This window comes from Arctopsyche grandis, chromosome 6, assembly GCF_051622035.1.
Source record: "Arctopsyche grandis isolate Sample6627 chromosome 6, ASM5162203v2, whole genome shotgun sequence".
Taxonomy (NCBI): Eukaryota; Metazoa; Arthropoda; class Insecta; order Trichoptera; family Hydropsychidae; genus Arctopsyche; species Arctopsyche grandis.
The window spans coordinates 13,445,803-13,465,171 of NC_135360.1; the positions used below are offsets into that span (position 1 = coordinate 13,445,803).

The 19,369-nt window shown below is 33.5% G+C and overlaps 5 protein-coding genes across 5 annotated transcripts; 2 read left to right on the forward strand and 3 right to left on the reverse strand.

Annotated features, from left to right (window-relative positions):
* Positions 1–1,201: 1,201 nt before the first annotated feature.
* LOC143912822 (dynein light chain 1, cytoplasmic) lies at positions 1,202–3,878 on the forward strand. Its single transcript, XM_077432244.1, has 3 exons — positions 1,202–1,374; positions 2,830–2,950; positions 3,020–3,878. Exons 2-3 carry the CDS (start codon positions 2,843–2,845, stop codon positions 3,179–3,181), a joined length of 270 nt encoding a protein of 89 aa, XP_077288370.1. The 5' UTR covers positions 1,202–1,374; positions 2,830–2,842; the 3' UTR covers positions 3,182–3,878.
* Positions 3,879–4,988: 1,110 nt separating this feature from the next.
* Coq5 (ubiquinone biosynthesis protein COQ3, mitochondrial) lies at positions 4,989–7,895 on the reverse strand. The gene is made up of 7 exons (XM_077432243.1): positions 7,532–7,895; positions 7,124–7,273; positions 6,922–7,054; positions 6,682–6,817; positions 6,517–6,605; positions 6,338–6,449; positions 4,989–5,518 (listed from the first exon to the last, which is right to left on the reverse strand). The coding sequence occupies exons 1-7, from the start codon at positions 7,668–7,670 to the stop codon at positions 5,417–5,419; spliced, it is 861 nt and encodes a 286-aa protein (XP_077288369.1). The 5' UTR covers positions 7,671–7,895; the 3' UTR covers positions 4,989–5,416.
* A 1,467-nt stretch (positions 7,896–9,362) lies between these two features.
* Positions 9,363–11,073, forward strand: LOC143913903 (protein GUCD1). The gene is made up of 4 exons (XM_077433954.1): positions 9,363–9,463; positions 9,537–9,823; positions 9,909–10,096; positions 10,173–11,073. Exons 1-4 carry the CDS (start codon positions 9,388–9,390, stop codon positions 10,378–10,380), a joined length of 759 nt encoding a protein of 252 aa, XP_077290080.1. The 5' UTR covers positions 9,363–9,387; the 3' UTR covers positions 10,381–11,073.
* Positions 10,705–13,851, reverse strand: rept (RuvB-like helicase 2 rept). Its single transcript, XM_077433952.1, has 13 exons — positions 13,792–13,851; positions 13,280–13,466; positions 13,095–13,211; positions 12,940–13,021; positions 12,699–12,861; positions 12,530–12,626; positions 12,327–12,458; positions 12,137–12,249; positions 11,919–12,051; positions 11,754–11,841; positions 11,538–11,676; positions 11,350–11,455; positions 10,705–11,277 (listed from the first exon to the last, which is right to left on the reverse strand). The coding sequence occupies exons 1-13, from the start codon at positions 13,792–13,794 to the stop codon at positions 11,234–11,236; spliced, it is 1,404 nt and encodes a 467-aa protein (XP_077290078.1). The 5' UTR covers positions 13,795–13,851; the 3' UTR covers positions 10,705–11,233.
* Positions 13,852–15,416: 1,565 nt separating this feature from the next.
* On the reverse strand, positions 15,417–18,608 carry LOC143913905 (peroxisome assembly protein 12-like). Its single transcript, XM_077433960.1, has 7 exons — positions 18,404–18,608; positions 18,091–18,193; positions 17,806–18,005; positions 17,474–17,706; positions 17,249–17,396; positions 17,088–17,173; positions 15,417–15,649 (listed from the first exon to the last, which is right to left on the reverse strand). Exons 1-7 carry the CDS (start codon positions 18,521–18,523, stop codon positions 15,541–15,543), a joined length of 999 nt encoding a protein of 332 aa, XP_077290086.1. The 5' UTR covers positions 18,524–18,608; the 3' UTR covers positions 15,417–15,540.
* Between the last annotated feature and the right edge of the window lie 761 nt (positions 18,609–19,369).

Genomic DNA, 19,369 nt, shown 5'->3' on the forward strand with positions numbered 1-19,369 from the left:
GCAACAACAAACTACATTCCCGAAAACCAGACGTCGCACACCTGTAGCCATTATATTAAACTCAAGCGGAACGATGCCAAAATCCTTCGAGAATGATCCACCCTTCACACTCGAGCGGAACGAAACCCAGACGACATACACCTGCATTAATTATATTAAACTCAAGCGGAACGCCCCTACCAGTCGAGTGGAACCAAAACGGTCGAAACACGCCGCCACCATTAAAATACATCGAGCGGAACGGCGCCAATCGTTCCAGAAAATTCTACCCCTCGACAAAAGAACATTCCTCTCTTACGCATCAACAAACCACCACCATCGATCAGGTGATTCCAGAAACACTATAAAAGGAGGTACAACCCAAACAACGCCAGTCGACCCACAGCAGCAAGCGTCGACACACAGCAGCAGACCAGTCAACATACAGCTCCTGACCAGCCACCACTACACTACGCGGACTTGGAAGATCAACCAGCCGGACGAGCCAGCAACACACTGCCGTATCCAGAGACCTTCCGAACATAGCCGAACAACGAGCCAGCAACACACTGCCGCATCCAGAGACCTTCTGAACATAGCTGAATGCCGAGCCAGCGACACTCTACCATATCCAGAGACCGCTGAACGACATACTTTTGCCCACAAATATAATACCTTTGTACAACCATAGGCAAACAATAAAACTTTATAAAACTAGCACAACAGTGTTTCGTTAGGCTGGGATACGGTCAACACTTACCTACCCCGCCTACAAAATGAATAGAAATATGAATAGAAATGTAATAAAATGACATATTTGAAACGGAGTCGTGCAATGCTGAAGCCGTGCAGTGCCGTTAAGTATGAACAGACCTTTAAAAGAGAATACACAGCTATTGAAAGCACACATGCGACGGTCAAATGCTTTAGTTCGCCTTTACACGTGCTGGATTGATTAAACCGGCACCGCGCCTGTGCCGGGTACTAGGCTCAGTATTGTATGGGAGAATGTGGTGAGCTACTTTCGGTCTCGTGTTGTCTCGTCGAGACCCGAGACCGAGAGTCTCGACGAGAATATGGAGCCCGCTTAACGTATTTACCTAAAGGAAAAATAAAATCGGTAAATTGATTTGAAAGTGTCCATGGCAGACATGGCAAATACGGTGTGCGTCAGTGTTGCCAGGCGCGCTTGAAAGACGCACCTGAAAGAGCCGCAGCGGGCGACCAATAGTGAGCCAACGGCGGGTCGCCATATTGTCAGTGCGGCGGCGACTGCGATCGGTGCGTTCGGTGTGTTCGGTGATCGGCGATCGGTGTTCGGTGTTCAGCTTTCGTCGTTCGTCGTTCGTCGTTCAGCTCCAGACGTTCGATCTTCATCGGCTGTGGGAATTCCTGGTGAGAATCGGCCTCTTCGCGTGTCGCCCCTCCCCTCCCCTCCCCTCCCTCCCCACCCCGAAACCCTCCACACTTTTCCCTCGAAGGTCTCCGCCCTCTTCCGCACGTCCCCTCGAACCTCGAACCTTCGCTCTTCACTCTTCACTCTTCACTCTTCACCCTCTTGCCTCACCACAAAACGTCACCATTCCAAATTGATATTCTTCTAGAAAGTACCTTTATTTTATGATTGCTCAGCTCTACTGAGTCTACTTCAAATATTCGCACATGTGCAAATTCGTACGTGTTATATGAGACGATTCATTTTAAATATTGCCAGTACAAATTTTCTCCACATATCTGGATAGCTATTATTTATTTCATTTGCGTTTAAATATTATTTTAATTGCATATTTGTATTCTATTTATAAATATAAATGAAAATATTTAAAAAAATATATTTTAATTACAAATTTATTTACAAAAGTTATCAATATGTATTTTTTTGTCTTTATTTTCTTCAGGTGAATCGTCTTTAGAACGTGATTAATTAATATGAAAAAGAAATTCCAAAAGTTAAATTGAAAATTTCTATTTATATTTTTGAAGTTGACAAATATACTAATTCTAGTATTACACCATATTCGTGCATTTTTTTTTATTTTAATTATAAATTTCAACGATAAACTTAGATTTCTTACAGCTAACATCAAAAATAACCAGCAACGAATAAAAATTAGCGTTTCTCATTTGTATACATGTCGTTTTATGATGACCTATAAGATAAAGAAGCAAGATCGTATTACTAAAAATTACATTCCCTTTGCAAATAAATTCACTCGAATATTGTCACAGCCAATGAAACCTTTCATTATCATCTTGAAAAGCAAATATTTCTGATATAATCCGGATTAAATCAGTCATCTCACTTACAATAAGATTGTACATTCAGCGAAATCGTTGCATACATAAATGGAAAACTATTTCATTTACACTTTATAGGTCAACTGTCAATGGCAACCGTGATGCAAACTTGTATCAGCAGCCAACAATCTATAAATATAAACAATTTTATCACATAACAAAATATAATAGTACTCGTTTATAATGAACGTGTGTGACAAAATATTGAGAGTATGATACGACATTGCGATGATCATAAATGATGCACAGCATTGCACACACGCTACCGCACTGAATTGGAACGTTTATTGATCAAACATCAGTTGTCTTAGATACAATATGACGTTTTCAATTTACATTTCTAGTCGACTGGTTGAAGGACCTATTGATTATATATATGACAGAATTAAATGTCAGTGCACGTGTTAGAATTCACACTAAAACTAGAAAACCGTCTTATGTGAAGTAATAAACCGCTTTGTATTATAGAATTGTTATATATTTCGCCCTGATGGGTGACGGTTATGTGTATATGTTACTCGCAATAATAACGTTTTTGTACGATCGTTTCAGACCTGACGACACCATGTGTGACAGAAAAGCTGTGATTAAAAATGCCGATATGGGAGATGAGATGCAGCAGGATGCGGTCGATTGTGCGACCCAAGCACTCGAAAAGTACAATATAGAAAAAGTATGTTTGTAGAAATCATCGCTTAACAAATTGTGTATTGTGTGTTGTTAATGTTTTGTTTTTTTGCAGGATATTGCAGCATATATCAAGAAGGAATTTGATAAAAAATATAACCCTACATGGCATTGCATAGTAGGTCGTAATTTTGGGTCGTATGTAACACACGAGACCCGTCACTTCATTTATTTCTATCTCGGCCAGGTGGCCATATTGCTTTTCAAGAGTGGTTAAGAATTATAAACACACTTTACGATCTGATTGTATACCCTCCATCTTTTACTACTCAGTGTTTATTCTTGTCACAATTTGAAGCATCGTTTCCCAAATCATTATCACTATTATCAAAAAAAAAAATATATATATATATAGAAAGTTGGTATTCCTATGAAAGAAAGTATTATCGTATGATGGGAAATTTTAGTTAATTGAACGCGTGGCAACTAGAATATGCTGCTGCGCAGTTATTATAATAATATTGATGTTATTATAATTTAAAATTATAAATGTTATACATACTTTGAAAGATCTTGTATATTATACTATGTTTTTTTTTCCATTTTATTTTTGTCTATATAAGTTCTATGTACATTTTCGTTTAATTACTAATATCAAATCTTCGTCCATGCGATACTTTCAGTAGCCAAATTACATACTGATCATTTTTAAACAAATGTATAACTTTAACATCCGCGTGTATACATGTATATGTGTACACATTGACCGCCGCATACGTGCAATACAAACACTTGACTAGATTAAAAGAGCATGACAGAATGTACACCTATATATGTATTCACGATGTTACATATTTAAATGTAAATTCACTTTAATATATCTAGTATTAATGTCTGGATTGAATGTGTATGAAAGGTGTTTGCTGTGTTCCAAAATACGCATAAATAGTAAATTTTATTTTGTTCAGTCGAGTTTATTAAAAAATATATAAAAAAACAATTTATTGTTTCAGTAAAAATATACATATATATATACGAGTGCCCTTTTCTATATTATCCACTTCATAAACCTCTCGCACAGTTTCATAATGTGGGATGTGAGAATTCACTCTAAACATTCCAAAAAATATAAAACTTCATTACTAGAATTATTTTTCGATAATTATTCTGCACTTCTGGTCCTCGATACTCTTTAAATGTTTACATTTTATTGCGTAAAATTAAGAAAAGAGCTTAACAGAGAGCAACTTAACGGATTATCTATTTTGATATGAATTACACTTTTTGTACTACAGCGATATTTTCGAATTCGCCTACAAATAAAAGTTAGATTGGTACATTTTTAGATTAAATTAGACGTGCTTTCTTAAATTTTACACTCTCACGAGTCCTCAACTGAAAATTACAATAAAAGTTTGATTTTGGGTGTAGGGAAGCACACTTGCATTGAAGAGCGGAATCGTTTATTTGTGGTAAATTAAATGTGTTTGTGTCTATAAATGTTACACAAAGTGTCTAGTTTTATTTGCACAGTTTTCAAACAATTGCATGACAAATTACACACGCACAAAACATGATAATTGTATCTTCGGATACATGCTTTGTATTTTGTTAAATTTATTTCAAACTATTGACATAAATTTTTAAGTTTAACGATTAACTTTTTTTATATATTAAATTTCACAATGATAATGTTATTTTACGAAGATTTTGACTTGGGTATTCTTTAATTTAAAGAAATGTTTTGAAAAAAAGTTATTTTCCAATTGAGAATCATCGACATGAATTTTCAAACCAACAGAATTATTTTTTCACGTTGAATGGTTCAGTTTGTGAGGTCAGTTTATGACGGTCTGTCAATTTTAATGAACTATTGTATGGTATCATGATTGTGTAAAGATAGTATAAAATACGGATAAAACTTTGTATTATAATTATTATTATTATAGAAAAAATATTTGTCTGTAAAGAAATTTTCAACATTCAGAATAGATTACAGAGTGTAATTTGTAACATGAACATTTTTTTTTAAATAATTTAATATTTTGATCTCAATTTCAATCCAATAAATTATAAACTCATATCAGGTTAAATTATATATTTCTTCAGTGGTGAATTTTTTAAAGTAGGATAAATAAAAATCACTTAAATATTATTCCTCTCTAGAATTTGTACTTACTGTATGCATTTTACCTGAAGTTTTAAATGTGTGTTCTTAATTGATGTTTCAAATTATTAAGCCACTTTTGAGACACTTACGTTGTTGATTGTTTTTTTGGATGCCCGATGACTATTGTCGAATAACTGAAGGCGTCTCATTTTGAGTTATGTTTGAAAAATATATAGTTATTTATAAATTGAAGTATTGTCACTGTAAAAGGAAGCATTTCGTTTGTTTTGTCTGTGGCAATAAAATAAGTTCTCTAAAAGTTTGTTTTCAATTACTTTTTCTTTTATTCCCCAACCACAAAAATATAAATAACAGTTATTAATCAATAAACTTCAAAATACTTCAAAGTTTAAAGCCAGAGTGAATAGAACAAACTCCACAAGTAAGATTCTCATACGTCACATGCCTGAAGCCAGCATTTTCAATCATATCTTTAAAAGATTCCTGCAAGGTTTTATCATATTTATACTTCACTTAAACCAAAAACTATATTGTATGTATAAATAAGGTGTGGCATTTTAATTTTATCACTCGTAATACCTCTGAAAAACTAGGAATATTTGAAGAAAGATTAAGCTGACGCTACATCTGCTCGTCAAAGTTACAACTACTCATCAACATTCTGGAAAATGAGTTCCAGAAACGGTTATGCTGTCCAGGTCAATGTATGGATGCACCAGGATGGTACTTAAATATAGCAAACAAGCCCTTTTTCGCGAATTTGGCAATCGAGTTTTCGACCTTAAATACAGATTTTAATATTTACTCAAGTAACCAGATATGTTAATTAACACAAAGTATTATTTTAAACAATAAAATACATAATATATCTCGTAGTTTTGGCTTAATTGTCAAATAATCATTCTTCATACAATTGAGACGTATCGCCGCCATTGTTCAACAGACGTGACGTCACATAAACAAGGTTTCAGTATGGTTCCACAAAAAACTAATTTTGACTGGTATATATTCATTTTCAGCAAATTGAATAGACGGCATTCAACTCTCAGTAATATGTTCAACCAATTTTGAACCTTAAAACAGTTGAAATAGGCGCATTATAAGGCTCAAAATCCCGTGCAAAGTTCAGAAATTCTATGGAAGACAGCCACGCTACAGACTTGTCACTCAAAGCTTCCATAGAAGACGGTCGCGGGCAAACGGTTCAAGATGACATTAACCACTGGTGTGTGTAACCATACGTAACTTTAAAGAGTGAATTCCGGCAATTAAATTGTCACACCTCGTATATATTTTACTCACTTGGTCAGGAAATTTTCTTATGCTCTCTACTAAATATTGATAAGCTTTCCATTGGCCTGCAATCAGTTTTCCCATTACGGGTATAACTTGAAATGAATACTGGTCGTAAAACCTATAATATAAAGACAATTTTAAGATTCATGTAAAGCTTAAATTCCTACACGTCGCATCATCCTTACCATTGTAGTTGTTCGTATTCTAATTTACTAAACTCCAGACACATGAATCTGCCTCCTGGTTGTAAGACTCGATATGCCTCATCTAATACCTTTAAAGGAAATAGTGAATTTATTACTCAAGTGTTTATATTATTAAATTTTTCCATACACATGACAAGACAATACTCTATCTATGTGTGTGCAGTTTCTGATGCCGAAAGCGATTGTATAAGCTGAATAGCTTTCATCGGGTAATTTTAAATCTTCAGCATCACCGCATATCCAATCGATGCCTACATCCGGATCTGAGCTCAACTTCAACCTGCAAAGATTTATAAGAACATGAAACTAATACTGAATCTAAGTATGGATATTACAAGCCATGTAATACGAAATGCTAAAAAACAAAACATTTATTATTCATACTTATCACTTCTTGATTTGCCTACATCGAGCATTGCTTGATTTATGTCAAAAACAGTTACATGGCTTTTTTCTACTAATCGCTTTTTAGCTGCAGAATTTTTTAAACTATTCATGTACCGAAAAGCAATATCACCTAAAAAAAGAAATATAAGAATCATATGTGGATTTAAAACATTAAATGCACAATATTTAGGTACCAGACCAGTGCCTCCAGCGACGTCGAGCAACTTTGTTCCATGCATTGGTGCTAAACGATGAACAAAGGTGTCTTTCCATATTCGGTGAATGCCCAAGGACATGGCATCATTCATTACATCATACTTATCGGCGACGTTTTCAAATACTTCTTTGACTGTAACATCCACAAAAATGAATAAAACATGTAATTTTATAAATTAAAAACCAGTCTAACCAGTAATACCCAGTACAAAGTTCAAATTTTCACTAATGTATATGAATTTATAAGTAATTTAGGATTAAAATAATTGAATATAATTTTGTTCAAGGCTTAATCTTCGTGAATAGTTACTACAAGCATTGTCGAAAATCTTTTTTGTGCAATTAAAATATAGATACATATACTGGAAAGTGAATGGTGAAAGTAATTAACCTTTAGCTGCCTTCTCATTTTCATCGACAGTTTCGAATCCAAAATGCGTGTGTGCTAAACGTGTCAGAGGAGCATTACGACCAACGGAAGCGAAGCCCTGAGCTGGTGAGATCATTTGACACACACGAACGCACCACATGTCGACAGCTACTGATTTGACAATTCTAACATACCGCTCACAAAAATGCTACCACATACAAAAAACATTGCAAGTATACCACATGAAAAAATGAGTTCGAATTTCCGCATGATCACAAAACTTCATCTATTCTTACTACGTAAGTAATAAATCAGCTTAAATTTGAATGTGTGCATGCACTGGTAATCAGATTATTCCACAAAAAGCGATCTCACGCACGTCACTAAAATCTCGATCACGGAACATCTGGCTGGCACTAGAGTTCTTGTTAGTTCAACATTTCGGATTGATGGAGTTTTTGGGTGCCAGATATTCCTTGAGTGAGATTTTAGTGACGTGTGCGAGATCGCTTTTTGTGGAATAATCACCGAACCGTATGCACTAGGTTTATCACGCGGTAAATATATTTGAATTTAAAAAAAAATTCCATTCGAACAAATTCTCGTTTTTCCAACCCTCAAAATCTCGAAATGAGTAATTCTGGAAAAAAAAGTGTTCTTTGGAGTGTATGTATTGGCGGGCCGCAATATAGACATTATTTCCTGTTTTAAACCATTCGATTCTTTTGAGAAGTTATCCAGAGCAGAAGTGCCCCTTTCAAAAGTCTGGGAGTCAGGGAAAGGGGAATCGGTCGAATGGGGCGGATGAAGAACTACGTATTCATGAGGGTACGTTTTAGTAGCGATGACACGAAAAAATGTTTAGTAACTAAAGGGTTTTGGCGAGTTGATGTACGTCCCGCGTGATGTTGATGTACGTACCTGGCAGGTATACGTTCGCTCCCTCTCTCTCACACGCAGGTAGGGTCGCGTCTCGCTCGTTGCAATATGTTTTCGCTCGTTTTTCAATATTCCCACAACCCACGAGAAAGCGACCCTTACCATGATAAACTAGAGACATTTATCTATATATCCTCACAATTTCATTTCTGTCCGCCGTGGGTTTTTCTCCCATACTATTTGCCCATTGACCTTTAATTTGGTTCCCAGTATTTTGTATTTTTTAAGTAAAATCAACTTATTCAATCTCTGAAATTTAACAAATCTATGCCTTCTTTTGACATTGACCAACCGAGAAATGTAATATTAATAGAAGTGGCTTTAGGTGTTATATTGTTGTCAAGTGACATTCTGTCCACGGACAGATCTAAATAATTTTAGCATCAGTCGTATTTGACGCTTGGTACTCGACGTATGTCCGATAGAAACTTCTCTGTTTGTTTATATTACTCGCAAGATGGGCAAGCATCGGTAAAAATTGCACAATACATTCAAAAACACACAATAAACAGCATGGCATACATTTTTATAAGTAAATTGATCCGTGCGATGTAGCGTATTTATAGAGACGTATCGCGTAAAATTGACAACAATTATTTATTCGTAAGTGCACCTCTATTCTTATTACATCTCTCTGTTGACCAACGTCAACCAGGGGTATTAAAATTAAATCTAAATTCATAATGTTTATCAACATTTATACGTATATACTTTTATACGTATATGTGTAGATATGACATTTAGCATATTTAATTTATTCTATTAGCGTTATTTGGTAAACTTTCACAGCATAAATTATGCATATAAATGTAAAGTAAACATAATAGAAATCTGTTTTATAACATTTGGTTACAAGTATCTGCACAATATGCACTGGCAGTAGCGGTGCATGACCTGAACAGTTGCGAACCTTGAGATTATCGCTATTGCTTTGACAAATGACAGCTCTGCTCGGTGACAGCTCCTGTCATCTCTCGTCTGCTACTAATACGATGAACCCCCACCTCCGTCAAGGTGTGTTCCATTTCATTATTTCAAAACTTAAAGTGCATGATATAATTGTTGTACATATTCGTCTGTATCGTAGATATTCCTCCATGCGTTAAGAGGGATCTGTCACATTTCAAACAACGTTTTAATTGGGATTGCGGTGTGACTTGTGTGTTGATGGTTTTACCAGATCAAGAACGAGCTTATTTCCTAACAAACTTTGAACAGATATGCAAAGAAGAAGGATTCAATCACAGCACTTGGACCATCGATCTGTGCTACCTGTTGAAAAGATTTAATGTTTTACACAATTACTATACCACAACTCTGGGAGTTCATCCTGGTTACAGAGGACACACTTACTATGATAAAATATTGATTGAGGTTTTTATGAATAATTCTTTGTATGTTTACTAATATAAAACACACTAGAGACGTATTAATATTTTTTGCTTGTGTGGATATGTAGGATGAGTCGAGAATAAATAAAAGATTTACGGTCGCTCGGTCTGAAAAAATATATGTGGAGCAAGCCTCTTTGAATACATCCCACCTAATTAACCATCTTTTGCATTATGGACCTATTATTTTGTTGATCAATGCTAATCTCCTCACTTGCGACGTATGTAAAGTCAACAAGTTGACCTTAGAGTTGAGGTGAGTATTTTCAATACAAATTTTTATCTATGTATTTTTGTAAATCCTTGAATTTGCCAGTTTAAAATTTTCACAGATCTTGTTTTCCATGGCCAGTGCATTATGCTGGACATTATATTGTTTTGTGTGGCTATAATGGCTTCAAGCAAAAGTTTTTCTATCGAAACCCAAGTTTCAAAGACAGACTTTGCGCAGTGTCTTATCATAATTTAAACATTGCAAGAAAAAGCTACGGAACTGATGAAGATGTAATTTTAATATTTAACGATAATCGCAACGTATAGCTTACTATTAATATATCAAACAATTTCGAATATTAAAATTATAAATTTATTTATAATTTATAATTCATAAATTTGTTTTAAATCAATAGGCTGTTAGATCATTTTTTATTTACTAAAGAATTTTCCTATCAATTAAGCAGAAGTGCAATTTATATACTTAAGGTTGTGATAATATTTTTTTATGTGTATTTTTATAATCATTGATATATCTTTAAGATAATGTATTAATTAAAATTTGAGTAATATAAATTAATCTTTAAGATAAATATATTTCATCGAAATGATTATTCCTTTCAGTTTGAAACATTTCGTTTGAATTTTTTAGTTTATCTATATTTTAAACAGTTAAGATAATAATAACAAGAAAAAATATATATGCTATATCTCGACAACAAAAAAATATACATATGTGGAAAAATTATGATACGTTTTGATATGACTAATATTAGTATGTACCTGTGCTTTTGACATCAATATTTGATTAATGATTTAAAAAATCTGTCGTATTATATTATATGTAGAGAATTTTTATAAAGATGCAAATTTGGCTATGTATATTTTTTGGAAATGTGTACTTTTATCTAGAAAACACAAAATTGGATTTAAAATATTTATTATATCTAATGATACATATGTAGTTGTAAGTTTTTAAATGTAAACATGTGCCTAAATAAACATATGAGACTTGGAAATTAGTATAATTTGATATTTAAAGAATTTATTAAACACTAGGAATGAGATTGCATCACGAGAAAAAAAAGTATATATGTATGTAACACTGCATTACATACATTTTACAGCAATAAAAATAAATTTGTATTTGGGAATGATTTTTCATTGTATAAAAAAATAGTTACTCCACCATGGCTTCAACTTCACTCGTTTCTTTGGTGTCCTCTGAAAAAAATATTATGGATTTATATGAAACGAGTGATTATGTTGTAATAAAATATTTTACTATTCATTTACCAATATCATTGAACATAAATTCATCTTGATATTCTTTAAGGAATTGTGAAGACCTATGCTCGTCTAAAAACAGGGAGTACACTTTTCGAACATCTTCTATCCCAACCTAGAAAGTTTATTATAGTAAAAGGATGTATGTATATTTATGCATACAATAAAAGTAAATTAGCATATAATTTCTAGATTACCTCTGTTGCTTTACGCCTACGTGCCACCAGAGAAGCAGTAGTAATGAGTTGAATAGCATATCTTAATGAACTTTCAGTAGCAATTCGAGTCAATACAAGCAGGGCATCTGATGACATTTGGCAGTCTTCCTCTTCACACCTGAATACATAAAATAAACAATCTTATTATCTAGCATACTATAATATTGTGTAATTTTCGATAAGTGATTTTAATACCTGATTTTGAGTATTTCTTTGAGTTCAGCTTGAGTATATGGGGAAGTTGGAACAATTATCATTCTATCCAATAAATCAATTGGTATACCTAAAATCAATAAGAAAAATTATTGAATTATGAAATAGATTTATATATTTATTTTAAATAGCTATGTATGTATATACCGTGTGGACTTTTGTAATTAGTTCCACGGATGCGGGTGATTCCCCTATTGGTTGCCATCATCACAACTGGAGCCATGTCACTTTCTAAAGCTCTATTTAGGAAAGAAAAACATTCTATATCCAGCATGTGAGCCTGAAAATACATTGATTATATTTATCTTCCATTTCATAAGATTATTACATGTACATATGTATATTGAAAAATCGAAATATCTAACTTCATCAATGAAAAGCACTCCAGGTATTATTTCAGCTTTGCCTTCTTCTCGCCATTCTGCCACTTTACCATTGATTTGATCTCTTACTTCGCCTTTAATTTCACCAGTGTCACCTGTGAAAATTAAACATTCAAGATATACCAGTGACAGATCGCAATATTGTATATACATTGAAAAAAAAAATAAAAACCTGAAAATAGTGCTAAGAATCCGTGAGTTCTCGAGTTAATGACATCGACTTCGTGCAGTGTCACTGTGTGCACTACTTCTTTCCTCTTTTGTAATTCACCTTCTGGACACTGAACAAACCGTTGTTGAGCGCCTATAACATTTAAAACGACTACTCACACACACATTTCTAATGAATTAAAAAATTTCAAAAGAATTTCATACCAGTGGCATCATAGTCCCTGGCTCTAGTAAAACTTCTGCCCAAACGTGTGATTTTACCAGTAGCTTTGTCGATTGTTATTACGTCGCCAGCTTGAACCTTCATTTAAACAAACATTTTAATCTGAAATATTTCGTTAATATGCATTATCTTATTGTTTAAACTATCAACCTTTTCCTTCATAAGACTCTCGATCATTTTTGTTCCCATATCGTAATTTGCTTCCATATCTGTAGTTTTCAATGTTAACTTTCCGTATTTAACACCAGCACCTGTTGCTGGTCGATCGACCTGAATCTCAACCACTTCACCTTCTACCATTTCAGTTTCTTCCCTAAAAGTAATATGCATACATACATATAAATAATCAAAACATCAACCAAATAAAACCTTATTGATTTAATTAACTTACTTAATTCGTACACCAATAGATTTTCTAACAGCTTGAGTCAAAGCTTCAGTTTTACTCATTTCGAGAGAATAAATTTCAGATCCTGAAAACACATTTAATAATAAATTATTTATACTAAATTTCATGTTCAATATTGTCGATGATTAAAAATTTACCGGCCATGCTTGTGAACGGAGTATCGGCACCCAAAGCTTGAGCTAAAGCCATAGCTATGGCAGTCTTACCAGTACCAGGTTGTCCAGCCAATAGAACTGCTCTACCAGCAATTTTACCTAATAATACAAAATTGTTATATAACGGATATAAGCGCATTATTTGAAACCCTAGATTGTTGATTTACCATCTTTGATCATTTGTAGAACGATACCAGCAGCTCGTCGGGCAGGTTTTTGTCCAACCATGCCCTGTGAAATGGGACGAGGCTCGAGGGTGTCATTGAGACCGAGTCCTCGAATGTGAGAGTGAGCACCGATTCGCTCAATACGCGTAATTGAACGCACTTCTTGAACCTGGGCCGCTGCTATAGACTGCAATTAGGTTATAACTTTACATTAATATTATGTTGAGTTTTACTTGTAATGAACAGTAAATAAACACTACCATATTGAAAATAACCGTATATTCAATTAATATAAACTGATTGGATAGCCAATACTAATTGTATTAGAATTGATCAAACGACTAGAATCACTCCCACAAACATAACCTAAACGTCAATGTAAAAAATAAAGCTAATCACTGAATTGACTATTGGGTAACACCTGAATCGTCAAAATATGTGTAAAATGTATGATTTGCGATTGTAAAATATACAAAATGATCATGAAAAACACAAAAACGAAGGTCTCATACCATGTTCGCGGGTTACCGGGCAACTGCGGTCTAAAGACTAAGCGTGTCGTCTATACTCTTGTCCTCTTAACAAATATTGAAATTTCTTTCTCTGGTTTTGGGGAATGAGAGGAGGGAGCTTAGGTTCAGTTACAATTTTAATTTATCGTAATGGATTATTAAATTGAGTGGCTTTTTCAAAAAAAGTCAATTCCAGCATATACATATTTTTTATAATTAGATACAAAAAAAGGGTTCGATGATTACTAGTCAAATGTGAACCGGTCACAGGATAACCGGTCGCTCTAGATCGGTCACACGTGATCACCCGTCACACTAAAACTGGTCACGAGAAAACTGGTCACACCCTAAAATCGGTTAATCAGTTTTCTCGTGACCAGTTTTAGTGTGACGGGTGATCACGTGTGACCGATCTAGAGCGACCGGTTGTCCTGTGACTGGTTCACATATGACTAGAGTCCGTTTACCAAAAAAAGAGAGTTTTCCATTAAAAACGAGATTTATGACTAGCCAATCTATGGCTTATAGACAAATAAGCTTCATAGATTTATTTTACACTGGTATGCTTAATAATTTATTGCAATGACGATATATTAAAATTTTTGCTGTATGTCTCCAGACGCCCCTCTAATGAACGCTTACACGAAAACCATGTGAAACGTATAAGAGGTTAGTAATAAAAGCGACCATATCCAGAAAAATTTAATCCTAAACCGATCGCATCTCGTCGAATTCAAAAAGCTAATAACAGGGTCAGATTTTGTTGTTCATATAGTTGTATCCAGGGCTTTTTTCCTAATGTAACACAGCGGAACAGCGTTCCGGCACATTTTTGTCTCAGCATTTTTTATGTTTCAAACGAATATTCTATATAATATAATTTGTATATAATCTTTTCCAATAAAAACTTGACAAGAAGTGAGTTCCAGCATCTTTTTTTTCAATAAAAAAAGCTCTAGTTATGTCCTTTAGCGAAGTATTAATTTAGAACTGTTCACTCATTTTGTAAAAAAAACTGCTCTTACTTATGTACATTGTATATATGTAACTTCTTAAAAATAAAATAGGAATCTCCATTTAGTATTGTTGTGTAGGAGCCAGTGGCGTAGCGAAGGGGGGGGGTCCGGGGGGTCTGGACCCCCCCCTTGGCGGATCGCAGTCGGCGGCAAAATATCCCACTCCTGTTGCAATTGATCGGTTGATTGCATCATACACTTCAGTTAGCAGTTAGCTTTACTTTATGTTTATATGTTGTGATTTTATATTAATTAAATATAAATTATATAAATTATCTTGCCTTTTTTCCTGTCAAACCCCCCCCCCCCCTTGACAAAATCCTGGCTACGCCACTGGTAGGAGCTAGTTCAGGATCCAAATGAAAGGCCTTAATCGCTTCACAGCATTTATTCCTCTGACTTAGGAAGTCGCTTGGAGTCTTTGATATATACTGCCATTTAAAGGGTGTATAATCCAGCACTCCCTCAGCGGCCGGCGAGACTAATTCTGTGTACCTACTGTTTGGACACGCATTAGGTTTGAGCAGACACTTCAAATTCTCTCACATTAAAGTATGATCATAAAAAAAATGTATATTGTATTTTAACAAATCAAGAGAAAATCAAGTGAAAAATATAAAATGTTTATTATAAAAACCATTATATAACTATAAATATAAATAAAAAAACAACACTATTAAATAATAAAACATATCAGCTTTTTAAATTTAAAAATACATATTTATTTTTATTATCACACATATACCCTTATAATATCATTCACATTGGCATCATACTTGGTAACTGGACATTTACTTTCATCGTTCAGATGTCTAATTAAACATTTGTAACAGAAAACATATCTGAAAAGATTGATGAAAATGGCAATTAAAAAAAATATATCTACTGTACTGAGATGGCGTATGTCGGAATTAGTATTTCCAATCCCGGAAGGTTACTTCAGCACTGGGATTGCGGTGCTGGAAATTTCCGATCCCGGGATCCCGGTGCTAGCACCGGGATTCAAATGAATAAGAATACAAAGAAAAAAAAAGTTCAATTGCATATTTTGATATTTCAAAACCGTTCGTTTGCATTTTACAAACTCTCCCGATGTTTCACGCAAAAAATACTCTCATATTGGCGTTCCTGTTTTGAGAGTTTGGCTACATTCTTTCAATTTTCGGTTCGCACCCATAGCTAGATTTCTAAGATTAAATAAAACATACCCTATAATGTAATTAAATAAAGTAAAAAAAACCTTGATTCATTGATTCGTTTTTTACAAATTGTTTTTTACCGTCTATTAATTATTTATTGAAAAAATTAACCTAATACAAAAACCGCAACTACATTGACTTTATGTAAAAATTCGGATGTAAGCAATCCATGACTTTATCTATGCATTTGGGGAATATAAAAAGGATAAAAAACAAAATTCGATAATCAAACATACATACACGTTCACACATACCGGCTATGAGCATTTTCGACACAAATTGAACACAAATGTGGGGAAACTTACGCAAAAGTTCTAAGTAAATATTTTAAAAATATTGGGGTGTAAAATTAATAATTTCTATTACATGTAAAAAATTTTCAGTCCGGTTCGATAAGCGGCTTGGGAGATATTTGAATTCCAAATCTTTTAAAAAAGAGGACACCTAAAAGGGGAGGCACTATTTCCGGTCAACTTGAAACTTTGAAAAAAATTTACGTCGTATTGTTAAGAATTTCAGTAACCAATACTAAAGTTTCAGTTCGATAGGACGAGCGGTGTTCAAAAAATCACCAAAATACATTGACACACAGTCACACACACAGTCACACACACATAAACACACACCCACATTTTTTCTAGATCATAAAAACGTGATCATCGCTCGATTCTCAGTTCGAATCAGTCAAAATATGGTTCAAATATCATTGCAGTTGAGCACAAAATCTGCGACACAATACAGGCCGTTCTTACAATTTCGTGGAAACGGCGAGCCGGCGTCGAAATGGCTTAGAGCAAACAAATTGACTATGGCTGTCATTGCTTATCCCACCATTGTTCATTATATAATGTTGTTTTATATTTTTTCCTTATTATTTTTGTATAAATAATATTTTTAAATAAATTTCGGCCTGCACCGTAATCCCGGTATAGACTAGTTTCAGCACCAGGATTTACGGTACCAGAAAACACCGGGATCCCGGGATTGGAAGCCTTAGTCGGAATTTTCTTGCTCCATCGCAAGTGAGGCTGTACAATGGCGTTAAATAATAATTAAAAAAAATATGTATATAATTGCTTACCCTGACACTGAAAGAACTGTAGGGGTTTTCCAATTTTGTAGACATATTGGACATTTATTCATAAATTGTGTTGATCTTATATCAGGCTACAAACAAAGAAATTGGTATTTTAAATATTACATTAAATTAATTACGATACAATCTGAATAATGATAACTTACCTTTGGGGCATCAGGAATAGGCATAGAATTTAAATTTAATTGGGTGCTTTTATCTTCACACCATTTCAAAAATTGAATAAAGAAAGCACTCAATTCCATAGTTCTAAGAAAAACAGTTCCAATCATACCAAAAGAAATTTTGGCGGTGCTGAAAGAATATTTTTTCTAAATAAAATGGAAAATTCGTACATTATTTGTGTTTGATTCACATGAAATAAATTTTACCAAATATTCCCACTGCTTATATTATTCCAAAAGGTGGACCAAGTAGCTTCATCAGTTTTGGTAATATTTGGAGCATATGTAAGAGATAGTGACAATATTTTCAGCAATGGAGAATGACTTTTTGATTTTCCAGACATGTAAGCCAAATATTGTACCAAGCACAAAAATTCATATGCTGTATGCAGGAAAGTGTAAAAATTTATGAAAACCTTCCTATAAATTCCTCTCCAGCCCTTAAATTTAAATAAATTGTACAACAAACCTTATTTTACAATTGTACAATAAATATTTTATCAAAACCGCAACGAAATTTTTTATTTCACATTATTTACCTTTGGAGACAAGCCATCCATTTCATCATATTTATAATGTTGAACTAGTTGCTCTAATTTTTGCCTTAAATAGGGAAAAGCGATGAGTTGTAATAGTGAAAGACTTTCTTCTTTTAATGGCAAGTGAAATCCATCGCTAAACATTTGGGATTTGAGCGATATTCTTTTAAGGCCATAGAAATTTTCAGCAAACGAAGAAGCTATATTAAAAAAATAATTATTAATAATAAATACCAAATAAATTAGAAATTGTACATAAATAAAATATAAACAAGTGATATATACCATAGTGACGTAAATAGTTATATTGAATTACAGTATTGAATAAAAGATAAAATTCATCGAACCACTTTATAAAAATACTGTTTTGACGATTTGATAAAAGAAACTGAAAAAAAAAACAATGGAAATTTTTGAATAAAATCAATCAATTACACACTATTCGATGAAAAATTCCTTTAACATCTTTTTTACTTCAATATACATTAAAAAAATATGAACAGGAGTAGTATACTGAGTAAAAAATAGTAAAATTTTCTCAAGATCACAAAACTTATATTGATATTTCGAATAGAGCAAAAAAAAAAACAAGTGTAACCTCTACTATACGCCTTAATGCAGGTTGTATCGTTGATTGTAGCGATTCTTGGGCTATTACTTCAAATATTGAGGGTTTTTCATTTTCAGTCCGAGTCAAATGGGCTGCATTTACTGCCATTTTTCAAAAGCGATAATGTACAGATAATCTCACATCACGGTCTCAAGCATAAAACTGTCACTGTCAAAGTGAAGTGTCAAATTCCAACAGATCAGGTTAGCAAACTGCATAATATCCCAATCTAACATACCGAAATGATATCAGTAGTAATAATAAAAACCTTGTAAAAATCGTAAGTGAAGTAAAAAGAGGCTATTAAAAAAAAGAACACATTTTGTTAAGTAAATAAAACTACCTATGTTCTCTTCGTTCATGAGAAAATAATTTTTGTTGATGATATCTAGATAAATCATAAGCAAAAGTTTCAAAAGGATCCAAAGATGAATTTAATTTCATATAAAGGTATATATAATAATATACTAATGTGTTTTAATTTTTCCAAATCCTCATTTTGACTTTCAAAAATGTAAAAAACAATAAATCCTTTAAATTTATGACCCAGGGCTTTTAACAATTTTTTTTATGTTTTATATTTTCAATTTTAATGCCCCCCCCCCTCTCCTGCCTTTGACCATCAAGTCTTATAACAGAGAATAGTTAAATAATACATCTCTAAACATAAGTTTAACAATACACATAAATAACACGAATGAAATAAAAATTCATCGATGTTCTATTAACATTTTGAATGTAGTGATTGATCACTTAAAAAAATAGCGCTTTACTCAGTGAATTCCCAGTGTAACTCGTTGATCATACCGGTGATTAAATGCAAACAAAAATAGCGTGTACATATATGTACTAAACTAGTAGGCATGGAGCCCCGCAGACCATATGAACGACAAAAATATCATGCATATTTACTGTACTGGGGGCTGCAGTCCCGCAGCCCGTATAGATGAGCCG